We start from the raw sequence: 21505 nt of genomic DNA, 5'->3' as shown, positions 1-21505 counted from the left end.
TGCAGCTGTGCCCCCATTAGTTATGCCCCCACTAGTTGTGGCCCCAGTAGTTGCGCCCCCCTTAGTATGCCCCCTGCAGCTGTGCCCCCATTAGTAGTGCTCAAAAGTAGCTGTGCACCTAGAAAAAACAAAAAATACTTACCAGCCCCGTTCCTGTTCCCAACCACTGCACTCTGTCTCCGACGCCGCTCCTCTGAGCTATGGGAGAGACGTCATGACGTCTATCCCATAGCGCTGCACAGAAAGGGCCTCTCTGCGAAGGGAAACTAGACGCTACCTCACTGCGCGTCTAGATTGCCGTCGCGGAGAGGACATTTTCAAACCCACCGCCGCCGCCATCCGAAGTTAGAAGCGGCTCCCCGGGCAAAAGTACTGCTTGCCCGTGGCAAGAGCCGCTACTGATATATATATGTTATATTAGTATCTTCTGTTGGCAGCTGGGAATATTATTTGATAAGTCTTTGAAAGATTGATTTTAAGGTATTTTAGAAGAAATCCAAGATGAAGTGGCATTAATACATTCTGTAACATAGGCCAATATAGAAATATCATCTTGTCAAATACTTTCATTACTCACTATTTCAGTGTGCAGACCTGATAGAAGCATTTATGGACAGTCTGTGGTGGGAAAGGCCAACTGGCCACCAACGGGAGAGTGTCCTCTTTAGTGATGTTTTCCATAAAGAGGGTAAAGCAGCGGTTCCAAAACTATTTGGTAATCACAGCACTCTAGAGCATCAGCATTTTATTCACGGCACCCCTAGGCCAAAAGTGTTTTTGTTTTATTGAGACATATTGCAAATATTGTTAAGTAAATTGTACTTATATGTCATCCTGAGGGCCAGTTATGCAGTGGTAGACAGGGTTGTAATTCTGTTTGTCCGGAATTGCATTTTATATTTTAGGATTGCTAGCCCCCAACCCTGGTTTTGCCTATAGCATTGACCATAAGTCATTTTATTTGGTCCTGGACCATAAACCTGTGGCACCCCTGTAAGTGCCTGACTGCACCCAGTTTGAAGACCTCTGGGGTAAAGTATATTAGAGATGGGATGTAAGAGAACATTTGGAGTTTGTGGTAGAGAACATGCTGCATAATAATAAATAAGTTCAACATTATATTTTGCTTTATGTTGTCCGCTTACGCTCATTCTTCGGCTTCATCCTGATGTATCAGCTGTCTTGTTCTGTTCCATGTAACTATTTGTTTTTATATCCAATATCTTATATATGTCTCTGTTATTAAGATTCAGGTTGGACTCCTACCAACAGCTCCTAGCCATAATGTTTGCAGTAGAAGACATTAATCAGAATCCCAGTGTTCTCAGCAACATGACGCTAGGGCTGCAGGTGTATCAGACGTGTAATGTTCCTCACTATGAGGTACAAGGAGCCTTACACTTGTTATCTGAATCCGGCACGGCCATCCCCAACTACAGGTGTCGTGGACAATCACCCTACAGTGCAATTATAGGATCTTCCATTTCCACCAACTCAATTATGGTGGCAAATATTTTGGGCGTCTTAAAATACCCTCAGGTAAGAATAGTTCAATGATGTACCCTTTAGTAGAATGCTGTCAGTGTAATAAAAGAGGAGTATTTTCTTGTCTTTATTTTAGTTTTAATAACATGGATAGATAAAGTCATGTTTAGGACAGTAGACTATAAAACTGGAAATATTGTTTTAGCTGAATGGACCATATGTGTGATACAGAAAAAATAACTAAAGCAACACTACTGTCCATCACCCATGGAGATATAGAATATAAACATAGAAATTGACGGCAGATAAGAACTACTTAACCCATCTAGTCGGCCCCCTTTTTTAACCATATTGTTTCATAAGGATATTTTTTGGTCTATACTAGGCATGTTTAAATTGCTCTACTGTCTTAGCCTCTACCACCTATGCTGGGAGGCTATTCTATTTGTACACGACCCTTTCTGTGAAGTAATTTTTCCTTAAATTTCCACTGAACCTACCTCTCACCAGTTAACACTTCTATTCCTTCGAAGGAAGTTTACCTCCTGTACCTTGTGCAAACCCTTGATATGTGTGAAAGTTTCTATCATGTTCCCCCTTTTGTTTTTTTGATCCAAACTATAAATATTAAGATATTTTAGTCTTTCCTTGTAAGTTTTGTGTTGTATACCTTGTGCCATTTTAGTTTCCCTTCTCTGTACTGTATTAATATCCTTCTGGAGATATGATCTCCAGATCTCGAAATAGTATTCTAGATGAGGCCGTATTTATGACCTATACAGTGGCATTATTACTTATTTCTTTCTGCTGCTGATTCCTCTCCCAATGCAGCCAAGCATCTGACTAGCCTTCCTCATTGCCTTGTTACATTGCTTACCTGCCTTTAAGTCACCTGAAATAGTGACTCCTGGATCCCTTTCCTCCTCAGTAGTTTCCAGTATAGTGCCATTAATACTATATTTAGACTAGTGATGTGCACCGGACATTTTTCGGGTTTTGTGTTTTGGTTTTGGATTCGGTTCCGCGGCCGTGTTTTGGATTCGGACGCGTTTTGGCAAAACCTCCCTGAAATTTTTTGTCGGATTTGGGTGTGTTTTGGATTCGGTGTTTTTTTTTACAAAAAACCCTCAAAAACAGCTTAAATCATAGAATTTGGGGGTCATTTTGATCCCACAGTATTATTAACCTCAATAACCATAATTTCCACTCATTTCCAGTCTATTCTGAACACCTCACACCTCACAATATTATTTTTAGTCCTAAAATTTGCACCAAGGTCGCCGGATGACTAAGCTAAGCGACCCAAGTGGCCGACACAAACACCTGGCCCATCTAGGAGTGGCACTGCAGTGTCAGACAGGATGGCAGATTAAAAAAATAGTCCCCAAACAGCACATGATGCAAAGAAAAAAAGAGGCGCAATGAGGTAGCTGAGTGACTAAGCTAAGTGACCCAAGTGGCTGACACAAACACCTGGCCCATCTAGGAGTGGCACTGCAGTGTCAGACAGGATGGCAGATTAAAAAAATAGTCCCCAAACAGCACATGATGCAAAGAAAAAAAGAGGCGCAATGAGGTAGCTGTGTGACTAAGCTAAGCAACCCAAGTGGCCGACACAAACACCTTGCCCATCTAGGAGTGGCACTGCAGTGTCAGGCAGGATGGCACTTCAAAAAAATAGTCCCCAAACAGCACATGATGCAAACAGGTGTCTCCCCGGGTGCCTGACTTAAACAAACCACCTCACCATCAGAATCCTCCTTGTCAATTTCCTCCCCAGCGCCAGCAACACCCATATCCTCATCCTGGTGTACTTCAACAGTGACATCTTCAATTTGACTATCAGGAACTGGACTGCGGGTGCTCCTTCCAGCAATTGCAGGGGACGTGCCAATGGTGGAAGGTGCAACCTCTTCCCGTCCAGTGTTGGGAAGGTCTGGCATTGCAACCGACACAATTGGACTCTCCTTGGGGATTTGTGATTTAGAAGAACGCACAGTTCTTTGCTGTGCTTTTGCCATCTTAACTCTTTTAAGTTTTCTAGCAGGAGGATGACTGCTTCCATCCTCAGTTGAAGCTGAACCACTAGCCTTGAACATAGGCCAGGGCCTCAGCCGTTCCTTGCCACTTCGTGTCGTAAATGGCACATTGGCAAGTTTACGCTTATCCTCAGACGATTTTGATTTAGATTTTTGGGTCATTTTACTGAGCTTTATTTTTTTGGATTTTACATGCTCTCTACTATGACATTGTGCATCGGCCTTGGCAGACGACGTTGATGGCATTTCATCGTCTCGGCCATGACTAGTGGCAGCAGCTTCAGCACGAGGTGGAAGTGGATCTTGATCTTTCCCTATTTTACCCTCCACATTTTTGTTCTCCATTTTTTAATGTGTGGAATTATATGCCAGTAATAGATCAACGTATAATACTGGTGGTCACTGGTCTGCAAAACTCTGCACTGTACTCCTCCTATATAATATACTGGTGGTCCCCAGTCTCCACAATAAAGCAGTGTGAGCACAGATATATGCAGCACACTGAGCACAGATATGGAGCGTTTTTTAGGCAGAGAACGTATAATACTGGTGGTCACTGGTCAGCAAAACTCTGCACTGTACTCCTCCTATATAATATACTGGTGGTCCCCAGTCCCCACAATAAAGCAGTGTGAGCACAGATATATGCAGCACACTGAGCACAGATATGGAGTGTTTTTCAGGCAGAGAACGTATAATACTGGTGGTCACTGGTCAGCCAAACTCTGCACTGTACTCCTTCTATAATACTGCTGGTCCCCAGAATAAAGATATTTGCAGCCCCCTCAAGCAAAGTGAGAGGACGCCAGCCACGTCCTCTCACTATCATTCCAATGCACGAGTAAAAAATGGCAGCGACGCGTGGCTCCTTATATAGAATTCGAATCTCGCGAGAATCTGACAGCGGGATGATGACGTTCGGGCGCGCTCGGGTTAACCGAGCAAGGCGGGAGGATCCCAGTCGCTCGGACCCGTGAAAAAAAAGGTGAAGTTCGGGCGGGTTCTGATCCCGAGGATCCGAACCCGTTCATCACTAATTTAGACTTTGGATTTTTGAGACCCAAGTGAATGATTTTGCATTTTTTGCCATTAAGCTGTACTTGTCACACTCTTGACCATTCCTCTAGTCTTTCTAGAGAATCAGTCATTTGTTTTAGCCCTCCTGGTGTGTCTACCTTGTCATATCTTTGTGTCATCTGCAAAAAGGCATACTTTCCCTTCAATACCATTTGTAATGTCACCAATAAAGATATTAAAAACCAATTGTCCAAGTACAGATCCCTGGGGTACTCCACTGGCAACATTTGCCTCCTATGAATGCACTCCATTTACTACAACGCTCTGTTTTCTATTCTAAACTACAACTCTCTGTTTTCTATCCTGTTTTCTTATCCATTCAACCATATTAGAATCCATTCCTATGCTTTCAAGTTTATTTAATAGTCTGGAATATGGGACAGTGCCACCAGCCTTACTAAAATCTAGATATGCTACATCTACATACCTCCTCCCCCCTTTATCATCTACTTTAGTCATCCAGTCAAGAAAATGTGTTTGACATGATCCTCCCCCCCCCCCTCCCTCCCACACACACCCAGTGAATCCATGCTATTTGGGATGCTGTAGGTAGCTTGATTTGAGATAATCTGTAACTCTTTCCTTTAAGAGTGTTTCAATCAATGTTCATACTACTGATGTAAGGCTCACTGGTAGGTAGTTGCTTGACTCTTCAATGCTTCCACTTTTGTGCAGTGGGACTACGCTCGCTCTTTTCCAGTCCTCTGTATTTACTCCTGTAGCTAGTGGCTGGTTTAATAATTCTGTTAATGTTGCTACCAGCACCCCTTTAAGCTCTTTTAGTATCCCTGGATGTATCTCATCTGGCCGCATTGCTTTATCCAGTTTTGAAAGTTCTGTTAGGACCTTCTCCTCTGTAAATTAACTTTTTTAATTTTTCTGAATATACCTGCAACTTAACTGTGGCCCCTTCCCCTCTGTTTGAGTAGTGAATACTGAACGAAAATAATTATTAAAATGATCATTACAGTGTCTCCCTCATCAAGACTCCCACTCTCTGTCTTTAATCTTATTATTTCATTATCTCCTTTCACTTATCTATCTAAAAAAAGTTGTCCCCCCTTTACCCACTGACTGGGCCATTTCTTATCAGTTTGTGCCTTTGCACATCTTTATCTTCACACCTCTTTGTCCTCATTTTTCTGTGTCTGCTAATATTTCATAAAGGCCATCTTTGTTGCTGTAACAATACTTGCTACTTCTTTCACAAACCCCACTGGCTTACTTTTCCTTGTGTTTTTAACCTAACCCTTTTTATACAAAGGTATGTTGCCTTTAGTATTGCATTTTTAATTTTTCCCACTTCTCCTGCACTCCCTCCAAGGTCCTCCACTCTGCCAAAGAATCGCTTACACGCCTGCCCATCTCTGAAAAGACACTTTTGTTTTTGTGTGGGATGAGTTGGTCTCTGTCCTTATTCTAAACCATATGATATATTAGCTCATTTTTTAATAGCCATTTCCCTGAATCTTAGTCTGTATTTACAATGGCCCTCATTCCAAGTTGTTCACTCGCTAGCTACTTTTAGCAGAAATGCAAACACAAAGCCGCCGCCCTCTGGGAGTGTATCTTAGCATAGCAGAATTAATAACGAAAGATTAGCAATTCTGCTAATATTAGCAGAATTGCTAATGAAAGCAATTTCCTTGCAGGTTCTGGGTGTAATTCCGAGTTGATCGCAGCAGGAAATTTTTTAGCAGTTTGGCAAAACCATGTGCACTGCAGGGGGGTCAGATATAACATTTGCAGAGAGAGTAAGATTTGGGTGGGTTATTTTGTTTCTGTGCAGGGTAAATACTGGCTGCTTTATTTTTACACTGCAATATAGATTGCAGATTGAACTCACCACACCCAAATCTAAGTCTCTCTGCACATGTTATATCTGCCCCCCTGCAGTGCACATGGTTTTGCCCAACTGCTAAAAAATTTCCTGCTGCGATCAACTTGGATTACCTCCTCTGAGTAGCTCCAGACCTACTCCTAGATTGCGATCACCTCAGTCCGTTTAGTTCCTGGTTTGACGTCACAAACATGCCCAGCGTCCGACCAGCCACTCCCCGGTTTCTCCAGCCACTCCTGCATTTTTACCTGGCACGCCTGCGTTTTTTTAACACACTCCCTGAATACGGGCAGTTTCCGCCCAGTATCACGCACTTCCTGTCAATCAGCAGAGCGATTGAAAAGCTTTGTTCGCCTGTGAGTAAAATAGCATAGTTTTGTGTAAATTTGCTTAGAGCGTGCACCCTGCTGTGCATACGCATGCACAGAACTGCTGGATTTTAGCCTATTAGCAATTCTGCTAAAATTAGCAGCGAGCGAACAACTCGGAATGAGGGCCCATATACGGATTATCTAATTTGCTTGTTTCTAATTTTAATGATACTGGGCCTTGTTCAAGTTTGTTAGCAAACCAAAAAAGCACACTAATGGACAAAACCACGTTGCACTGCAAGTGGTGCAGATGTAACATGTGCAGAGAGAGTTAGCTTTGGGTAGCCAAGAACATAAAATCATGTACATAAGTGCAACTTGCTTTCTTTTTCCAGATCAGTGCAACATCAAGCATCTCTCTACTAAGTAATCGAATAATGTTTCCCTCCTTTGTAAGGACTATTCCCAGTGATAAGGAACAGTCTAAGGGACTGGCTAACCTTATTCTACACTTTGGTTGGACCTGGGTAGGTCTGCTGGCTGCAGGAAATGAATATGGTCTACAGGGAATTCAGCCAATCAGGGAAGAGATAATAAAGGCTGGAGCTTGTGTGGCCTTCATGGAATATATACGTTTATCTCAACCAGACCGCAACGCCCCCCACATAGTCAAGGTCATCAAAGAATCATCAGCAAAGGTTGTCATTATCTTCTCTTCTGATGCTGATTTAGTTCCTATCATGAATGAGATGTTGAAACAGAACATCAAAGGGAAGGTTTTTGTCTCCAACGCTGGATGGTCAACATCTAATTTGTTCTCATCTGGAAGTTTTGCTCAGATTTTATCAGGGTCCATTGGTTTATTTATTAACAACAGAGTGATTCCTGGATTTAGTGACTATCTCAACAAGGTCCACCCAACGATGGTAGAGTCCTGGGTGAACTTCTACTGGGAGAAACTTTTTAACTGTAGATTTCTTTATCAGAAAAACACAACCAGCTCTTTGGATCCCGCAGTGACAGAGTGCACAGCAGCAGAGAGTATGGACAGCATCAAAAACAGCTTCATCTACATCAACAGCTTGTGCTTTACTCATGGGTACTACGCCGCCGTCCGTGCTGTGGCCAAAGCCTTGGAAGGCCTGACAAGAGGTGTATCAAAGGAAGCAACATTTTTACACATGGGCAGTAAAGACAGATTGAGTTTTAAGCCATGGCAGGTAAATTTATGTCTGGGGTTAAATTATTAAAGAAGTAATCCTCTTGCATGGTCACTTTGCCAAAACATTTGCTAGACTTTAGGAGGATTTCACTAGAACTTGATTTTTGCTTTTGCTGCAGCGCTCCTCTGATTTTGTAGGTACGTCTTAAGACTTCATTATTCAAGCAATGCACTCTTCTCTTTTACAAGGGTAGATCTTAATCAAACACAGAGTGGTGTTGTCAAAGCACCACCCCCCTTACACTTCCTATTCTCCTTTTAATACTAATTATGGGTTGGGATCAAAATGCCAGGATGCTGGCAGTCAGCATATTGACAGAGGCATCCCGACAGTGAGAATCCTGACAGGGGTATACTTACGTCCCCCAATGATAGCCACCTAACCCACCCACACAACAGGCTAATCCTAACCCTCCCCAGTGGTAGCTAAACCTAAACCGCCCTTCCTGCAGCCTAAACCTATCCCTCCCCCCCAGCAGCCTAATCCTAACCGCACCTGCAACTTAAACCTAACCTCCCTCTATGGTGTACCTCTCTGGCAGGCCAACAGTGTCTCCTTCAGGATCTTGGACATCGGGATGGCAGCGCTGGGATTGTAATCCTTTTCGGGATACCGGCGTTGGCATTCCTGTGTCGAGATTCCGGCGTCCGTATCCTGACCGGATCCCGCTAAGTACAATGTTTTTAATATTCAGGGGGAATGCTGTAGCATGAAAAAAAGAGAGACATTGATTCCCCCAGCACCCTGAATGATAACAGTAACCAGATATAAATCCCAAATATCAGAATTCAGAGATCTTGGTTACACATATTTGCGCAAATGTGTGAATAAGCCCCAAAGCCGTATCAAGGTGTCTCTCTATATTTGGGGTCCCTAGCGCCATATCTAGGTGCAGGGTGTGGCACCCCAAAACACCAGCATACGCCAGAAAGCACAGGGCAGCATACCAATGAAAAAACTGTTATAGCATGCAAGAAGCAGGAAGTGCAAGTTTTTCTGTGAATTCCCCCATTTTTTTTAAAGAGGCAACCATTTGCGTGGTAAAACCAACCTGGTTGCTGATCTTGTTCTTCTTTCGGCTTTTCCATATCAATTCGTAGTGCTTATATTATTAACGTGTGGCATGGCACCTACTGAGCATTATTGTTTTACAATGCCACTGCCTGGCCCTGAACACACACAAGTTTTACAAAAGCAAAACAAAATCCTTTCTTCTGTTCTTTAACAAATGACAACAACTTCACCCTGCGAATCATAGCGCTTTTATTATTGATGAAGTGGCTCAGCCTGGCCCTGAACACATATAAGTTGTACAAAACCCCCCCCCCCCCCCAACATTTCCCCCCCTGTTTTTTACAATTGACGCATTGCGGTAAATCGATCACAAAAAGAGTGCCTGCGAATGGTTGCGTGCATGGGCGATCGCGGGTGCGACTATTGGCACTTGATCATTGCAAAACATTCCCACGATATGTGTGCACATGCGTACACATCACGGGATAGATGAGCAGTGCCACATCTGTAAAACATAATATATAAAAATATAAAATATTCCATTTACAGGATGATGGAGGAATTTAAACAAGACTCAGTAAAAAAGGCAATCTATCTGTGTAGTAATTTAACTGTCTTCACATGAATAGGTGGGGGCAGGGGTGGATTAGACTTTAAGGGTGCTGGGGTACTTAGGATAGGGGAGCCCTCACCTCATGTCAGCACCACCCCTCTGGCTATGCCCACTCTATGTGTGCAATTCCCCCTTAACTCCATGCATGTAATGTATGTAATATATGTGCCGTCTGCCTTACCCAGAGGATCAGCAGAACTTGTGTGTTTCCCAGCCGCTGTTGCACCCTCTGGGACTCCATTCTCCTCCCATTGGCTAGTCTAGAGGTGGAATTTTAGAGGATGGAGAAGTGAAACCGAATGCTGAGATGCAGGTGCAGCCACGGCAGCTGTTTTCCACTGCGATGTCATCCCCAGGCTAAGGTAGCCAACACTTATATAACATACAACATTACATGTATGTTTATATGTGTTAACCCTCTCCCCCATGCAATGTGTGGTAGGCCAATCCACTGATGCTGAAAGACAGGCAGCATCCAGGTCTTTGGAGTCAGCAACTGCAAGACAAACACATAAGTCAATCAAGGCTGCACAAACTGCTACATCTAGGGCCATGGAGTCCCCAGCTGCAAGACAGACCCACCACTCTAGGATGCACCTGAGCCACTTTAGTCTCTTCAACCCAACTGACACCAGGTGTCCTATCTAGTATATAATAATTATATTTTTTTTACAGCTCCTGCACTACATAAGGAATGTGAGGGTTACACTGAACAGCGGAAGTAACCTTTATTTTGATGAGAATGGAGACATCCCTGCAGTCTATGACATTGTTAACTGGCAGCTGACCCAAGAAGGCACTATGGGACAGGTCAAGGTCGGCAGTTATGACACCATCACATCTTCTGGTCAATTTCTCAACATCAATGAAAGTCTGTTATTGTGGCCTATGGGAAAGAAAGAGGTGAGACCTTGCAGAGATTGTCAGTTTCAATAATTTTGCTAGAAATACTAATTTAAAGAATTTTCAATGCAAAGTAAAACAATTTGCTGGGACACATGACATAATGCTTTAAGACTTATCTTTATATGTGTTATATTGTAAGAATCTGATGACTCCAGCTACTAAACATTCAACCTTCTTCGTTACTACTATGGTCTTAAGAAAAGATGGCTGGTATGAATAACCATGGAGGGATATAAACCCCAGTGGTGGGAGTTTTGAGTTGTTACATTGAAATGTGTGTACAGTATGGTGTTAATAGTTAACTCCTAGGGAATAATGTGGGAGACAATCATAGGAGAGAGATTTTGAGACTGGTGAAGATATAGAAAGGGTCATGCTCTGGCTTCAGAACTTCTTTTTCCCGTGTAAATAACATGGAGTAGTTCCTGAGCATTCCTCAATTGTGTTTTAGTCTTTCCTTCTGTTTCTTGCTGTGCTTCAATATTCTTACACTTTCATTGTCTCTTATAACTGTCTGTTTGTGACTCCTTTCTTATATATTTGCCCCAGGTTCCTTACTTACAGTGTGTGTTTTAAACCCCCAGGAATATTGTGTTGGTTCTGCTGAGAGCTTTTGGTAAGAACCAGATAAAGGTCCTGGGGTTGGATGTGAGAAGATAGGGCAGGTTCCCCATCCAATTAGGCCCAGTTCTGGATCATTTAGCTAATAGCCTCACAGAAGGCTAATAATTAGGGCTTTCAGCTGTTGGAGTATGTTAAAAGTAGAGATGAGCGGGTTCGGTTTTACTTGGATTCACCCGGATCTCCTTATTGCCTCTCGGACATCATGTGATTTGGTTAGCCAATAAGAAAAATCTAGAAAATCTGAACTTGTGTTAATTCTGGCATTAAGAACCGAGTAAATCCGAACCCGCTCATCTCTAGTTAAAAGGCTGTTAGCCTGATCATCTCTCTCACACACTGCTTAGGAAAAGAGATGAGACTATGGAGTCTGTGAGAGAGAAACTTGCGACTTAAAACAAATGAGTTGTGTCGGGTAACTTCTCTTTGTATTTTTTGTTAGTGAGTTAGGAATTATCCTGTATTTATTTAGCGCCAGATGGCAAGGTATTTTATTTTGATGTTTATTTCTGTTTTTTTCTGCACAATAAAACTGGATGAGTCCAGTTGTACCAAACCAACCAACTTGTGTGATCTCTCAGCCGCTGCACCGTGCCATCTACCCCAGGAGATGGTACCTGTTCCACTGGCCCTGTTACATTGGTCTATAGTATAGACTGTATCAAACATATTTAACTAATATAAATAACATAAGTGGTGAGTAAAAGTTTTAATATCCAAACATAATAGAACCAGTAGAGACAGATCTGCACTTTGTAAGCACACATTCTCCCACCTCATGGTAAAGTGCCTGTCTCTTTTTCATGGTAGCTACTCTCTTGTCCAGTACACTGATTGAGCACTCAGATCCCAACACAGCAAACTTGGTAGAATAAGCTGCTACCACTTTGCATATGCAGCAGCCCTGCTCAGTCCCTTAAACTGCATGTTGTAGCGCAGCTCTAGTAATTGTATTATATGTTATTGTTGTTGTCATTCAAGCCGCTGGCCGATAGAAGGGGGTTTCCAGACAACCAGAAACCCCACCAGCACTTTCCAATATTACCACTTTATTTTTAGACCTCCTGATCCCTCTTGTGTCATGACCTAGTGTGAACTCCATACCCATCTGAATGATGGTTTCTTGCCTCACAGAGGTTCAGGCATAATAGTGCCTATGTGCAATTTGTCTCCATGCAAGTGAGGTGCACACATCATTTCCATTGTGGATGTGCTGTTTCTCTTGCTGAATTATGACTCCTGAAGTGTCTTCCTTCAATAGCTGGTCCCTACTCCCTGCAATGGCAGCAGTTTCTACATGTGCGGCTTCATTGTCTGTCTTACAGTTGGATTTTTTTGATCCATTTCTCCTCCTTATGGTACCTCCCACTTGATTGCAGGCATCAGATGGCTTTTTGGAAAGGGTTCAGGACCTGCCACATGGACAATGGTAGCTGCGGCGCTGCAAGGGTTAACCCTCAGCTGCCGGCGCCATTGGGAGAGACAATAGGCGCTTGGCGCCACTTTTCAAATGTTCTGGCGCTAGGCGCCATCTTTAAACTGTGAAGGCGCTAGACACCGAGGGGTACATTTACTAAGATTCGTATTTTCCAAATTCATGTCCAAGTTCAATCACGAATGACATCGACAGTGTAAAATTGCAACTTTTTGAATTGATTACGATGGATTTACTAAGCTGTCGTATTCTGGTTTTTCTTTTGTTCCGATGTCGATGTCATTCGTGGTTTTTTACCTATTTTTACGGCAGTGATTAGCAAAACACTGCCGACTTTTTTTACAATCAATCTCGGCCGGATCTGTGTGATCCGTGCTGGGGTTTTTTTTTTTTTTTTTTTAATTAAACACTGTAAAATAATTAAAAAAAATGCGTGGGGTCCCCCCTCCTAAGCATAACCAGCCTCGGGCTCTTTGAGCCGATCCTGGTTGCAAAAATATGGGGGAAAAAATGACAGGGGTTCCCCCATATTTAAGCAACCAGCATCGGGCTCTGCGCCTGGTCCTGGTCCCAAAAATACGGGGGACAAAAAGAGTAGGGGTCCCCCGTATTTTTAAAACCAGCACCGGGCTCCACTAGCTGGACAGATAATGCCACAGCCGGGGGTCACTTTTATATAGTGCCCTGCGGCCGTGGCATCAAAAATCCAACTAGTCACTCCTGGCCGGGGTACCCTGGGGGAGTGGGGACCCCTTAAATCAAGGGGTCCCCCCCCCCAGCCACCCAAGGGCCAGGGGTGAAGCCCGAGGCTGTCCCCCCCCATCCAATGGGCTGCGGATGGGGAGGCTGATAGCCTTTGTTGTAAAAGAAAAGATATTGTTTTTAGTAGCAGTACTACAAGGCCCAGCAAGCCTCCCCCGCATGCTGGTACTTGGAGAACCACAAGTACCAGCATGCGACGGAAAAACGGGCCCGCTGGTACCTGTAGTACTACTACTAAAAAAATACCCAAAAAAAGACAAGACACACACACCGTGAAAGTATAATTTTATTACATACATACACACATACATACATACTTACCTTAAGTTCCCACGCAGGTCGGTCCTCTTCTCCAGTAGAATCCAAGGGGTACCTGTTGAAGAAATTATACTCACGAGATCCAGGGGTCCAGGCTCCTAGGGAAATCCAGGGGTAATCCACGTACTTGCATAAAATAAGAAAACGGAAAGCCGAGCCACGAACTGAAAGGGGCCCCATGTTTTCACATGGGACTCCTTTCCACGAATGCCAGAAACCCACTCTGACTGATGTCTAAGTGGGTTTCTTCAGCCAATCAGGGAGTGCCACGTTGTAGCACTCTCCTGATCAGCTGTGTGGTCCTGTCCTCACTGACAGGCAGCACACGGCAGTGTTACAATGTAGCGCCTATGCGCTACATTGTAACCAATGATGGGAACTTTCTGCTCAGCGGTGACGTCACTTTAGGTCAACCGCAGGGCAGAAAGTTCCCATCATTGGTTACAATGTAGCGCATAGGCGCTACATTGTAACACTGCCGTGTGCTGCCTGTCAATGAGGACAGGACCACACAGCTGATCAGGAGAGTGCTACAACGTGGCACTCCCTGATTGGCTGAAGAAACCCACTTAGACATCAGTCAGAGTGGGTTTCTGGCATTCGTGGAAAGGAGTCCCATGTGAAAACATGGGGCCCCTTTCAGTTCGTGGCTCGGCTTTCCGTTTTCTTATTTTATGCAAGTACGTGGATTACCCCTGGATTTCCCGAGGAGCCTGGACCCCTGGATCTCGTGAGTATAATTTCTTCAACAGGTACCCCTTGGATTCTACTGGAGAAGAGGACCGACCTGCGTGGGAACTTAAGGTAAGTATGTATGTATGTGTGTATGTATGTAATAAAATTATACTTTCACGGTGTGTGCGTCTTGTCTTTTTTTGGGTATTTTTTTAGTAGTAGTACTACAGGTACCAGCGGGCCCGTTTTTCCGTCGCATGCTGGTACTTGTGGTTCTCCAAGTACCAGCATGCGGGGGAGGCTTGCTGGGCCTTGTAGTACTGCTACTAAAAACAATATCTTTTCTTTTACAACAAAGGCTATCAGCCTCCCCATCCGCAGCCCATTGGATGGGGGGGGACAGCCTCGGGCTTCACCCCTGGCCCTTGGGTGGCTGGGGGGGGGGACCCCTTGATTGAAGGGGTCCCCACTCCCCCAGGGTACCCCGGCCAGGAGTGACTAGTTGGATTTTTGATGCCACGGCCGCAGGGCACTATATAAAAGTGACCCCCGGCTGTGGCATTATCTGTCCAGCTAGTGGAGCCCGGTGCTGGTTTTAAAAATACGGGGGACCCCTACTCTTTTTGTCCCCCGTATTTTTGGGACCAGGACCAGGCGCAGAGCCCGATGCTGGTTGCTTAAATATGGGGGAACCCCTGTCATTTTTTTCCCCATATTTTTGTAACCAGGATCGGCTCAAAGAGCCCGAGGCTGGTTATACTTAGGAGGGGGGACCCCACGCAATTTTTTTTGAACAAATAAGCACTTTCCCACCCCTTCCCACTGATATACATGCACGGATCTCATGGATCCGTGCATGCCTATCCAATCACGAATAAAAAAAAAAGGTCTGTTTTTTTTTAGCACTTTTTTACGAGTTGTAATTTTTCACGGCAGTGTTTGTTTGTTTTTTGCTTTGCACTTCTTAGTAAATGACCGAGATTCATACTTAAACAGCCGCGTTTTGACCGATGGTGTATTCATTCGTAATTTTTTACCTGAACTTGCAAAAAATTACGAATGCCCTCATCACTGCCGTGATTAGTGCTTAGTAAATTACCGAGATGACACTTTGATGAAAAAACGGCATCTCGGTCAAAATCGGGAGCTTAGTAAATTTCCCCCCGAGTGTCTAATAATGTTTAAAAGTATTGTATTTATATGTAGCGCCGCGGTCCCGGACCCCTCCGGCGGCTGCGGCAGTGAGGGAGCCCCTGGCAGGCTGAGCTGTGTGTGCGCGCCGGGGGGAGAAGGAAGAGCTGCTGCTCTCTCTTGATCGTCCCATCCTGGAGGATCTGGATCCACCCCGGTGACGTTCAGTCTGCGCTGGGGGAAGTTTTCCTGCCGAAACTTACTTCCAGGAATCTGCCTGGTACCCAGCTCAGCATCTACAGCCTGAATTTGGGTTCCAAAGCTGGGCAGCCTAGATCCCTGGTCAGGGTTTCCTGCTCACAAAAAGCTATCCCTATGGAGCTCTAAAAAACAACCCAGCTTGTTGGAAAACTGAGCTTTTCCTCTCTCTTCCCATCTCTCAGCATAGCGGAATTCAGTTGCCTCACCGCAGCCTCCGGATCTAAGGCTGTGGTGCACCCCCCTTCTGAAGCCCGACGGCTTCAGAAGATGCTCGGGACGCTCATCCCTGCCGCCGTGGCTCTGTGCCTTCCTGCAGTGCTGAGGTCCGAGGAGTGTAGCTCCCAGACCTCAGCGTCCATCACCCTATGTACCCCCTCAACACTAGGGAGACGGCTTGCCAGGTCCCCTGTGAGCAGCGCACTCTGGTCCGCTCGCCATGCAGGGAGCCGGCTAGCCTAGTCCCCAGTGTGCGGCACTTCCCCGGAAGCGCAGCAGCCTGAGATGCTTGTCCCGGCTGTCACGGCTGGCCACCTCCTGAATGCTGAGGCTCTGAGCACTTCAGCGGGAGCTGATCTCCCAGCTGACCACTCCCCCACTGTCCATAAAGAACAATGGTAGCTGTGCATGTGATTGTAAACCACAGGGCGGACTTACCCCATGTGGTATTGTGTATTGGAGTAGGGTAAAAGGAGGGCAGCTGCCCCATGAAAAGGGTATTATACCAATTACTTTCTGCTGTAACATCTTGCTGTATTGCTGTTGCCCTCAGCAATAGGGACGTCTTTTTGAAGGCTATTTGAGCAAATAAACATCATCTGCCTCAAGACAACCACTTCATCTTGTGACCTGCAGAGATAGGCCAAACCTAGCTCTGTTTTCCGGCTGTCCAGGGAGCACTCAGCATCTCCAAGCTCCACCTTCCGCCAGCTACCGGCAGAAACCTAGTCAAGCGACTAGTGGGGATTAGTCAGCACCACACAGGTGTGGTAAAACGGCGTGTCAATGCATACAGAGCATAACCGTGGTTCCAGATGCCACGGCAGATTAGGTGTTTGGTGGTGGCAGCATAGTACCTTCACACTGTGCAGTGGGTGAAGTCAGCAACAGGCGGTTACCGACGGTAAGATGGTCCTCGGAGCAGTCAGCACTGTTCTCTAGATACTTCTGCTACTTTTCTCTCTGTGTCTTCCATTCCCTCTCCCTGGTATGCTTCTCATGTGCAATTCCTTCTATAAATTATCATGGTCCATCAGTCAGGGTGGAGCTGCCCCATGGTCTGGAATTGGTTGGACCTGTTCTATTCAAGAATTCTGGGGCTTCCAGAAACACCTAATATGACATCCCATGGGACTATGAGTGTCATCTGGTGCTTCCTCTGTGATGGGTGGGGATGTGTCATTTACTTCTAGTACTGAACTGAATCCTCCTCTAGATCAAACCTAAACAGTCCAAATATAGCAGTTGGTCCAAGGAAGCTGGGCACTTCTACTTTTGTTTGCCCATGGGTCCTAAAATAGTGCAGTATCCTGATACGGCCATCCTTCATGGTTTACGGGAATGAATATATTATAGTATTGTACAGGACCGATAAATGGCTAATTTTCCAGCCTCAGTTGAGACAAAGAAGACATTTGCTTCTGCTAAGAAAACAAAAATGGGAATTGGAGAGGATACATAAAGGTAATACAGTATGTTCTGAAATACCTTCATCTTTTGCACACCATGTATCACAAATCCGGAGGCATCATTTGGAGCAAATTTGTTCAGTTCAGAAAAAGAATTGTAAGGATGTGGAAGTATGGTTGGGGACATACAGATGTGTTCTTTTACAGCAAGCCTCAATATGCCATCTAGTGAGAGATTCCCAAGTCAATTGAATATATATTTTCTTAGGTCTGGAAAATAACTTGACACACTTACCAGAAATAATGTTGCTTTAAAAAAAAAATCTAAATCTTGTGTCCTATCACCAGACCCCTCGCTCAGTCTGCAGTGAGAGCTGTCCTCCAGGTACCAGGAAGACGGCTATAAGAGGACAACCTGCTTGTTGCTTTGATTGTGTCCCTTGTCTACAAGGAGAAATATCTGTCCAGACAGGTGAGTGGTGGACCTGCAGACATAACATGAGATACTGGAGATACTAGAAGCATTTATTTTCTTGTTTTGGAGCTTAAAAATTTGAAAGCAAGGACTGCAGAGCTTTTTTTCATGCACCTGCAGTGCATGCACACAAATATTTTTGTGGCCTCACATCATAGAGCATGATCTTAGATCTCACCACCAATATTGTCACCCTGCTTAAGCTACTGGGCTGCTTCCAGGTTCTCCCCCGCATTGTTTGAGAGCTCCCCCAATCTAATACACCCATTCCCGGGTGGGTTGTTAGGACAGTGCCTTAAAAGAAGGAGTGATCCTTCAAAATCAGGACATTTGGGGAATGTGAATATCTTATGGTAACTAAAACTCACATGCAATCCCTTGTGCATGATCAGAACTTTTATATTTTTGGAATCAAAGCACTGAAACACTCATATAGACTGAATTAAATTATAGCTAATTGATTTACTCTAACATTTGCAGGGCTTGATACAATCAGCAGCCAAGCAGTGTATTAGACCTTGCACAATGCAAAATTGTACAGTATTCATTTGAAGTGTTTTTGTCCTTTTTTTTCCAAGATAAACGAGTATCAAAATCTAAAAGATTTTCCACCATTGCCCATTATAATTCTTCCAACTGGGGATTCTGATCTTTCAGACTCAATAGCAATTTATATTCTTCTGCGGCCAAGTATCTAATTGTCCACTCATGATAATAATGGGTTCCAATGTATAGGTCAACAGTGTCTAGGTTGACAGTCAATAGGAGGCCCAATATGGTCCACATACATTTGGTCCACAGCGTTCAAAAGGAAGTCATGGTCAAAAGGTAAAGGTAGACAGTGCTCGGGATCAGAGGATACAAAAGGTCAGTACGTGAAAAGCAGATATGGTTAAACATATAAATTGACAGCCCCCCAAAAAACAAAAAACCTTGTGTCAAACTTTTTTGTATCGACCATTGTATCAATTTTTTGACACTGTTGACCTTATGCATGCAACTTTTTGACACTGTTGACCTTTTTGACACTGCATGGGGTCAACCTAATGACTGTCTTCTCTACCACACCCGATAATAATATAATAATGATAATACTGAGGATTATAATATGGTCTTGTGTTCTGTTGAAACAGTTTACATATTGGGTCAATTACAGATATTGAGCCTGTTTATGAATCAGACTCACACTCACTGGTAATTTCGAATGCAGTGGATCAATGTTTTTTTCTCTGTTTATGCACATCTATATCAAACTGCGCATGCATCCAAAAAGCATGCACACATCAGTCTGAGTTATGTTTAAGGTGCATGGGAAGTGCATGGTCTCAGAAATTTCTTGAAAATGTAGTGGTAATTCCTGAGCTGAGATAGGTAAGTGGCTTAGCTGACGCATGTCATGGAAGAGTTGCAGGAGTGTCATTGAGAGTGTTTGCATACAGAGATGCTCAGCTGCTCATATAGGTGGCCGTACCTGGATAATCTGCAACTGCCACTGAGCTAGAGCAAATTTTGATGCCTTGACCGATTTTGCATCTAAAGATGCACAATCAGTATTTCAGCATCTATAAATGCTATCAGAGGGCATCTCAGTCCTTGAACATTTGGACGCACATATGTATGCCGGGGGTGGCTTTGTAGTGGCATTTGTATAAAGACGCGGATGGGCGACTGCAAATAGATGCAGAAGCAACGGCAACCGACTTTGCTAAAGGTCCATTTTGAATGATTTAAAATCTATAAAACTTGATGAGAATCGATGTAGAAATAATATTTAATAATTGATATTAGAAAAAAAAATCAACAGCTAGAAAATGTCTTTCAGACCTTGTGACCAAACATTGATCAAGATCGTTTTTTCATTGATTTTAAAAACGGTAGATCAAAATCAATGTTTAGTAAATTTCTCCCTGGAATTCAGCACCGTTATTCTAGAAAATAATATTAAAAGACAAAATAAGAATATGCCCAAAAGTAGATCAGTTAGACAAATCCTATAAGTTTCAAGGTTAACACTGTCATAGTAGGATATATTTATAATAATTATAAATCATTTGCCTAAAGTGTTGTTGGAGAACCGAGAGCATTGGATAAGACAACACTGACCACCAATAATCCGCTAGGGAATTTTTGCTCATATCTGTTTGTTCAAATTTTATAAAGTGAAACATGTGGAGATCACCACAAATGTCAGAATGAATGGATGAACTGTAGATGTTTTCACATCCAACGTATTTTACTGTAATAATACTACTACCCTTCACTGACAAGATATCAAAATCATAAGTGAATAATTTTATCATTCTATCTATCAGATGCTGTTGATTGTATGAAGTGCCCATGGGATCAGTGGCCAAATCTTCAGAAAACCAGATGTCTACAGAAGACAACAGAATACTTGGACTATGAGGACTCATTAGGAGCAGCACTGGCAGCATCAAGCATATTGTCCTTCTTCATTCCTCTATTTATTTTAAGGCTATTAATTCATTATAAGTACACGCCCATAGTGAAAGCTAACAATTATTCCCTAAGCTGTCTTCTCCTGGTGTCCCTGTCTTTGTGCTTCCTTTGCTCTTTAAGTTTCATTGGTTATCCCCAACCTGAGAATTGTTGCCTACGTCAAGCTGCATTTGGGTTGGTTTTTGCCCTTTGTATTGCTTGTATTTTAGCAAAAACTATCATGGTGGTCTTTGCTTTCTTGGCCACCAGACCGGGCAGCAGCCTGAGGAGATGGACCACACCACAAGTGTCCTACATGATCATTTTTGCTTGTTTCCTTTTACAGTTCCTCTTGTGTGTCACTTGGCTGACATTTGCCCCTCCTTTCCCACAATACAACACTCAAACAAAACCTGGACTCATCATTATTGAGTGTAATGAGGGCTCTTCCATTGCCTTCTGGACCATGCTGGGTTATCTCTTTCTTCTGGCCACCATTAGCTTCATTGTTGCCTTCCTGGCTCGGCGACTTCCTAGCAGCTTCAATGAGTCCCAGTTTATTACTTTTAGCATGTTGGCCTTCCTCAGTGTTTGGGTGTCCTTTATTCCAGCCTCCCTCAGTGCTCAGGGAAAATACACAGTCTCCATGGAAGTATTTGCTATCTTGGTTTCCAGTTGGGCTTTGGTAATCTGTATGTTTCTGCCTAAATGTTTCATCATAGTGTTCAGGCCAGACATGAACTCCAGGGAATATCTCATGAGAAGAGGCAGATTTCTGCAAAACTGATATGTATAATTGATTGTTTCAGTTAATCTGTAATGCAATAAATCAATAAAAATGGTTGGTATTATAAAATATCTCTAGTGAATGTTAGCCGACGCTGGCTATGGTTAATGTGGATGGAAGAATCACAAAAATTGTGCAACTATGTTCTTTACTAAAGATTTGATTATTGTCATTCATTTTTTTTAAAATGTCTTTACCAAAGCCCTGTGTTATGTTTAAGGGTGTGCGCCGCGCCATTTTTCGTGTTTTGTATTTTGGTTTTGGATCTGGATTTGGATTTTTTTTTAAATCATAAAAAAAGCTAAAATATCAGAAATTGGGGGTGTTTTTGTTCCTACAGTATTATTAACCTCAATAACATTAATTTCCACTCATGTCCAGTCTATTCTGAACACCACATGGCTCACACTATTGTTTTTATCTAGTTTAGGCCAAAAGGTTGAACTGAGGTAGCTGGATGACTAAACT

At 43.6% G+C, this 21505-nt stretch overlaps 1 protein-coding gene across 1 annotated transcript in view; it reads left to right on the top strand.

Annotated features, from left to right (window-relative positions):
• The window catches only part of LOC134934180 (extracellular calcium-sensing receptor-like), a 44589-nt gene extending 23552 nt beyond the window's left edge, over positions 1–21037 (top strand). Inside the window, exons 3-7 of the mRNA XM_063929673.1 lie at positions 1248–1539; positions 7148–7972; positions 10278–10505; positions 17685–17808; positions 20124–21037. Of these exons, the coding sequence (XP_063785743.1) occupies positions 1248–1539; positions 7148–7972; positions 10278–10505; positions 17685–17808; positions 20124–21037 (2383 nt within the window). The remainder of the gene's footprint in view (positions 1–1247; positions 1540–7147; positions 7973–10277; positions 10506–17684; positions 17809–20123) is intronic.
• The last annotated feature ends 468 nt before the right edge of the window (positions 21038–21505 follow it).

Source organism: Pseudophryne corroboree, chromosome 6, assembly GCF_028390025.1.
Source record: "Pseudophryne corroboree isolate aPseCor3 chromosome 6, aPseCor3.hap2, whole genome shotgun sequence".
Taxonomy (NCBI): domain Eukaryota; kingdom Metazoa; phylum Chordata; class Amphibia; order Anura; family Myobatrachidae; genus Pseudophryne; species Pseudophryne corroboree.
Note: the sequence above shows the minus strand (reverse complement) of the source record. Positions and strands in the feature narration are given on the sequence as shown.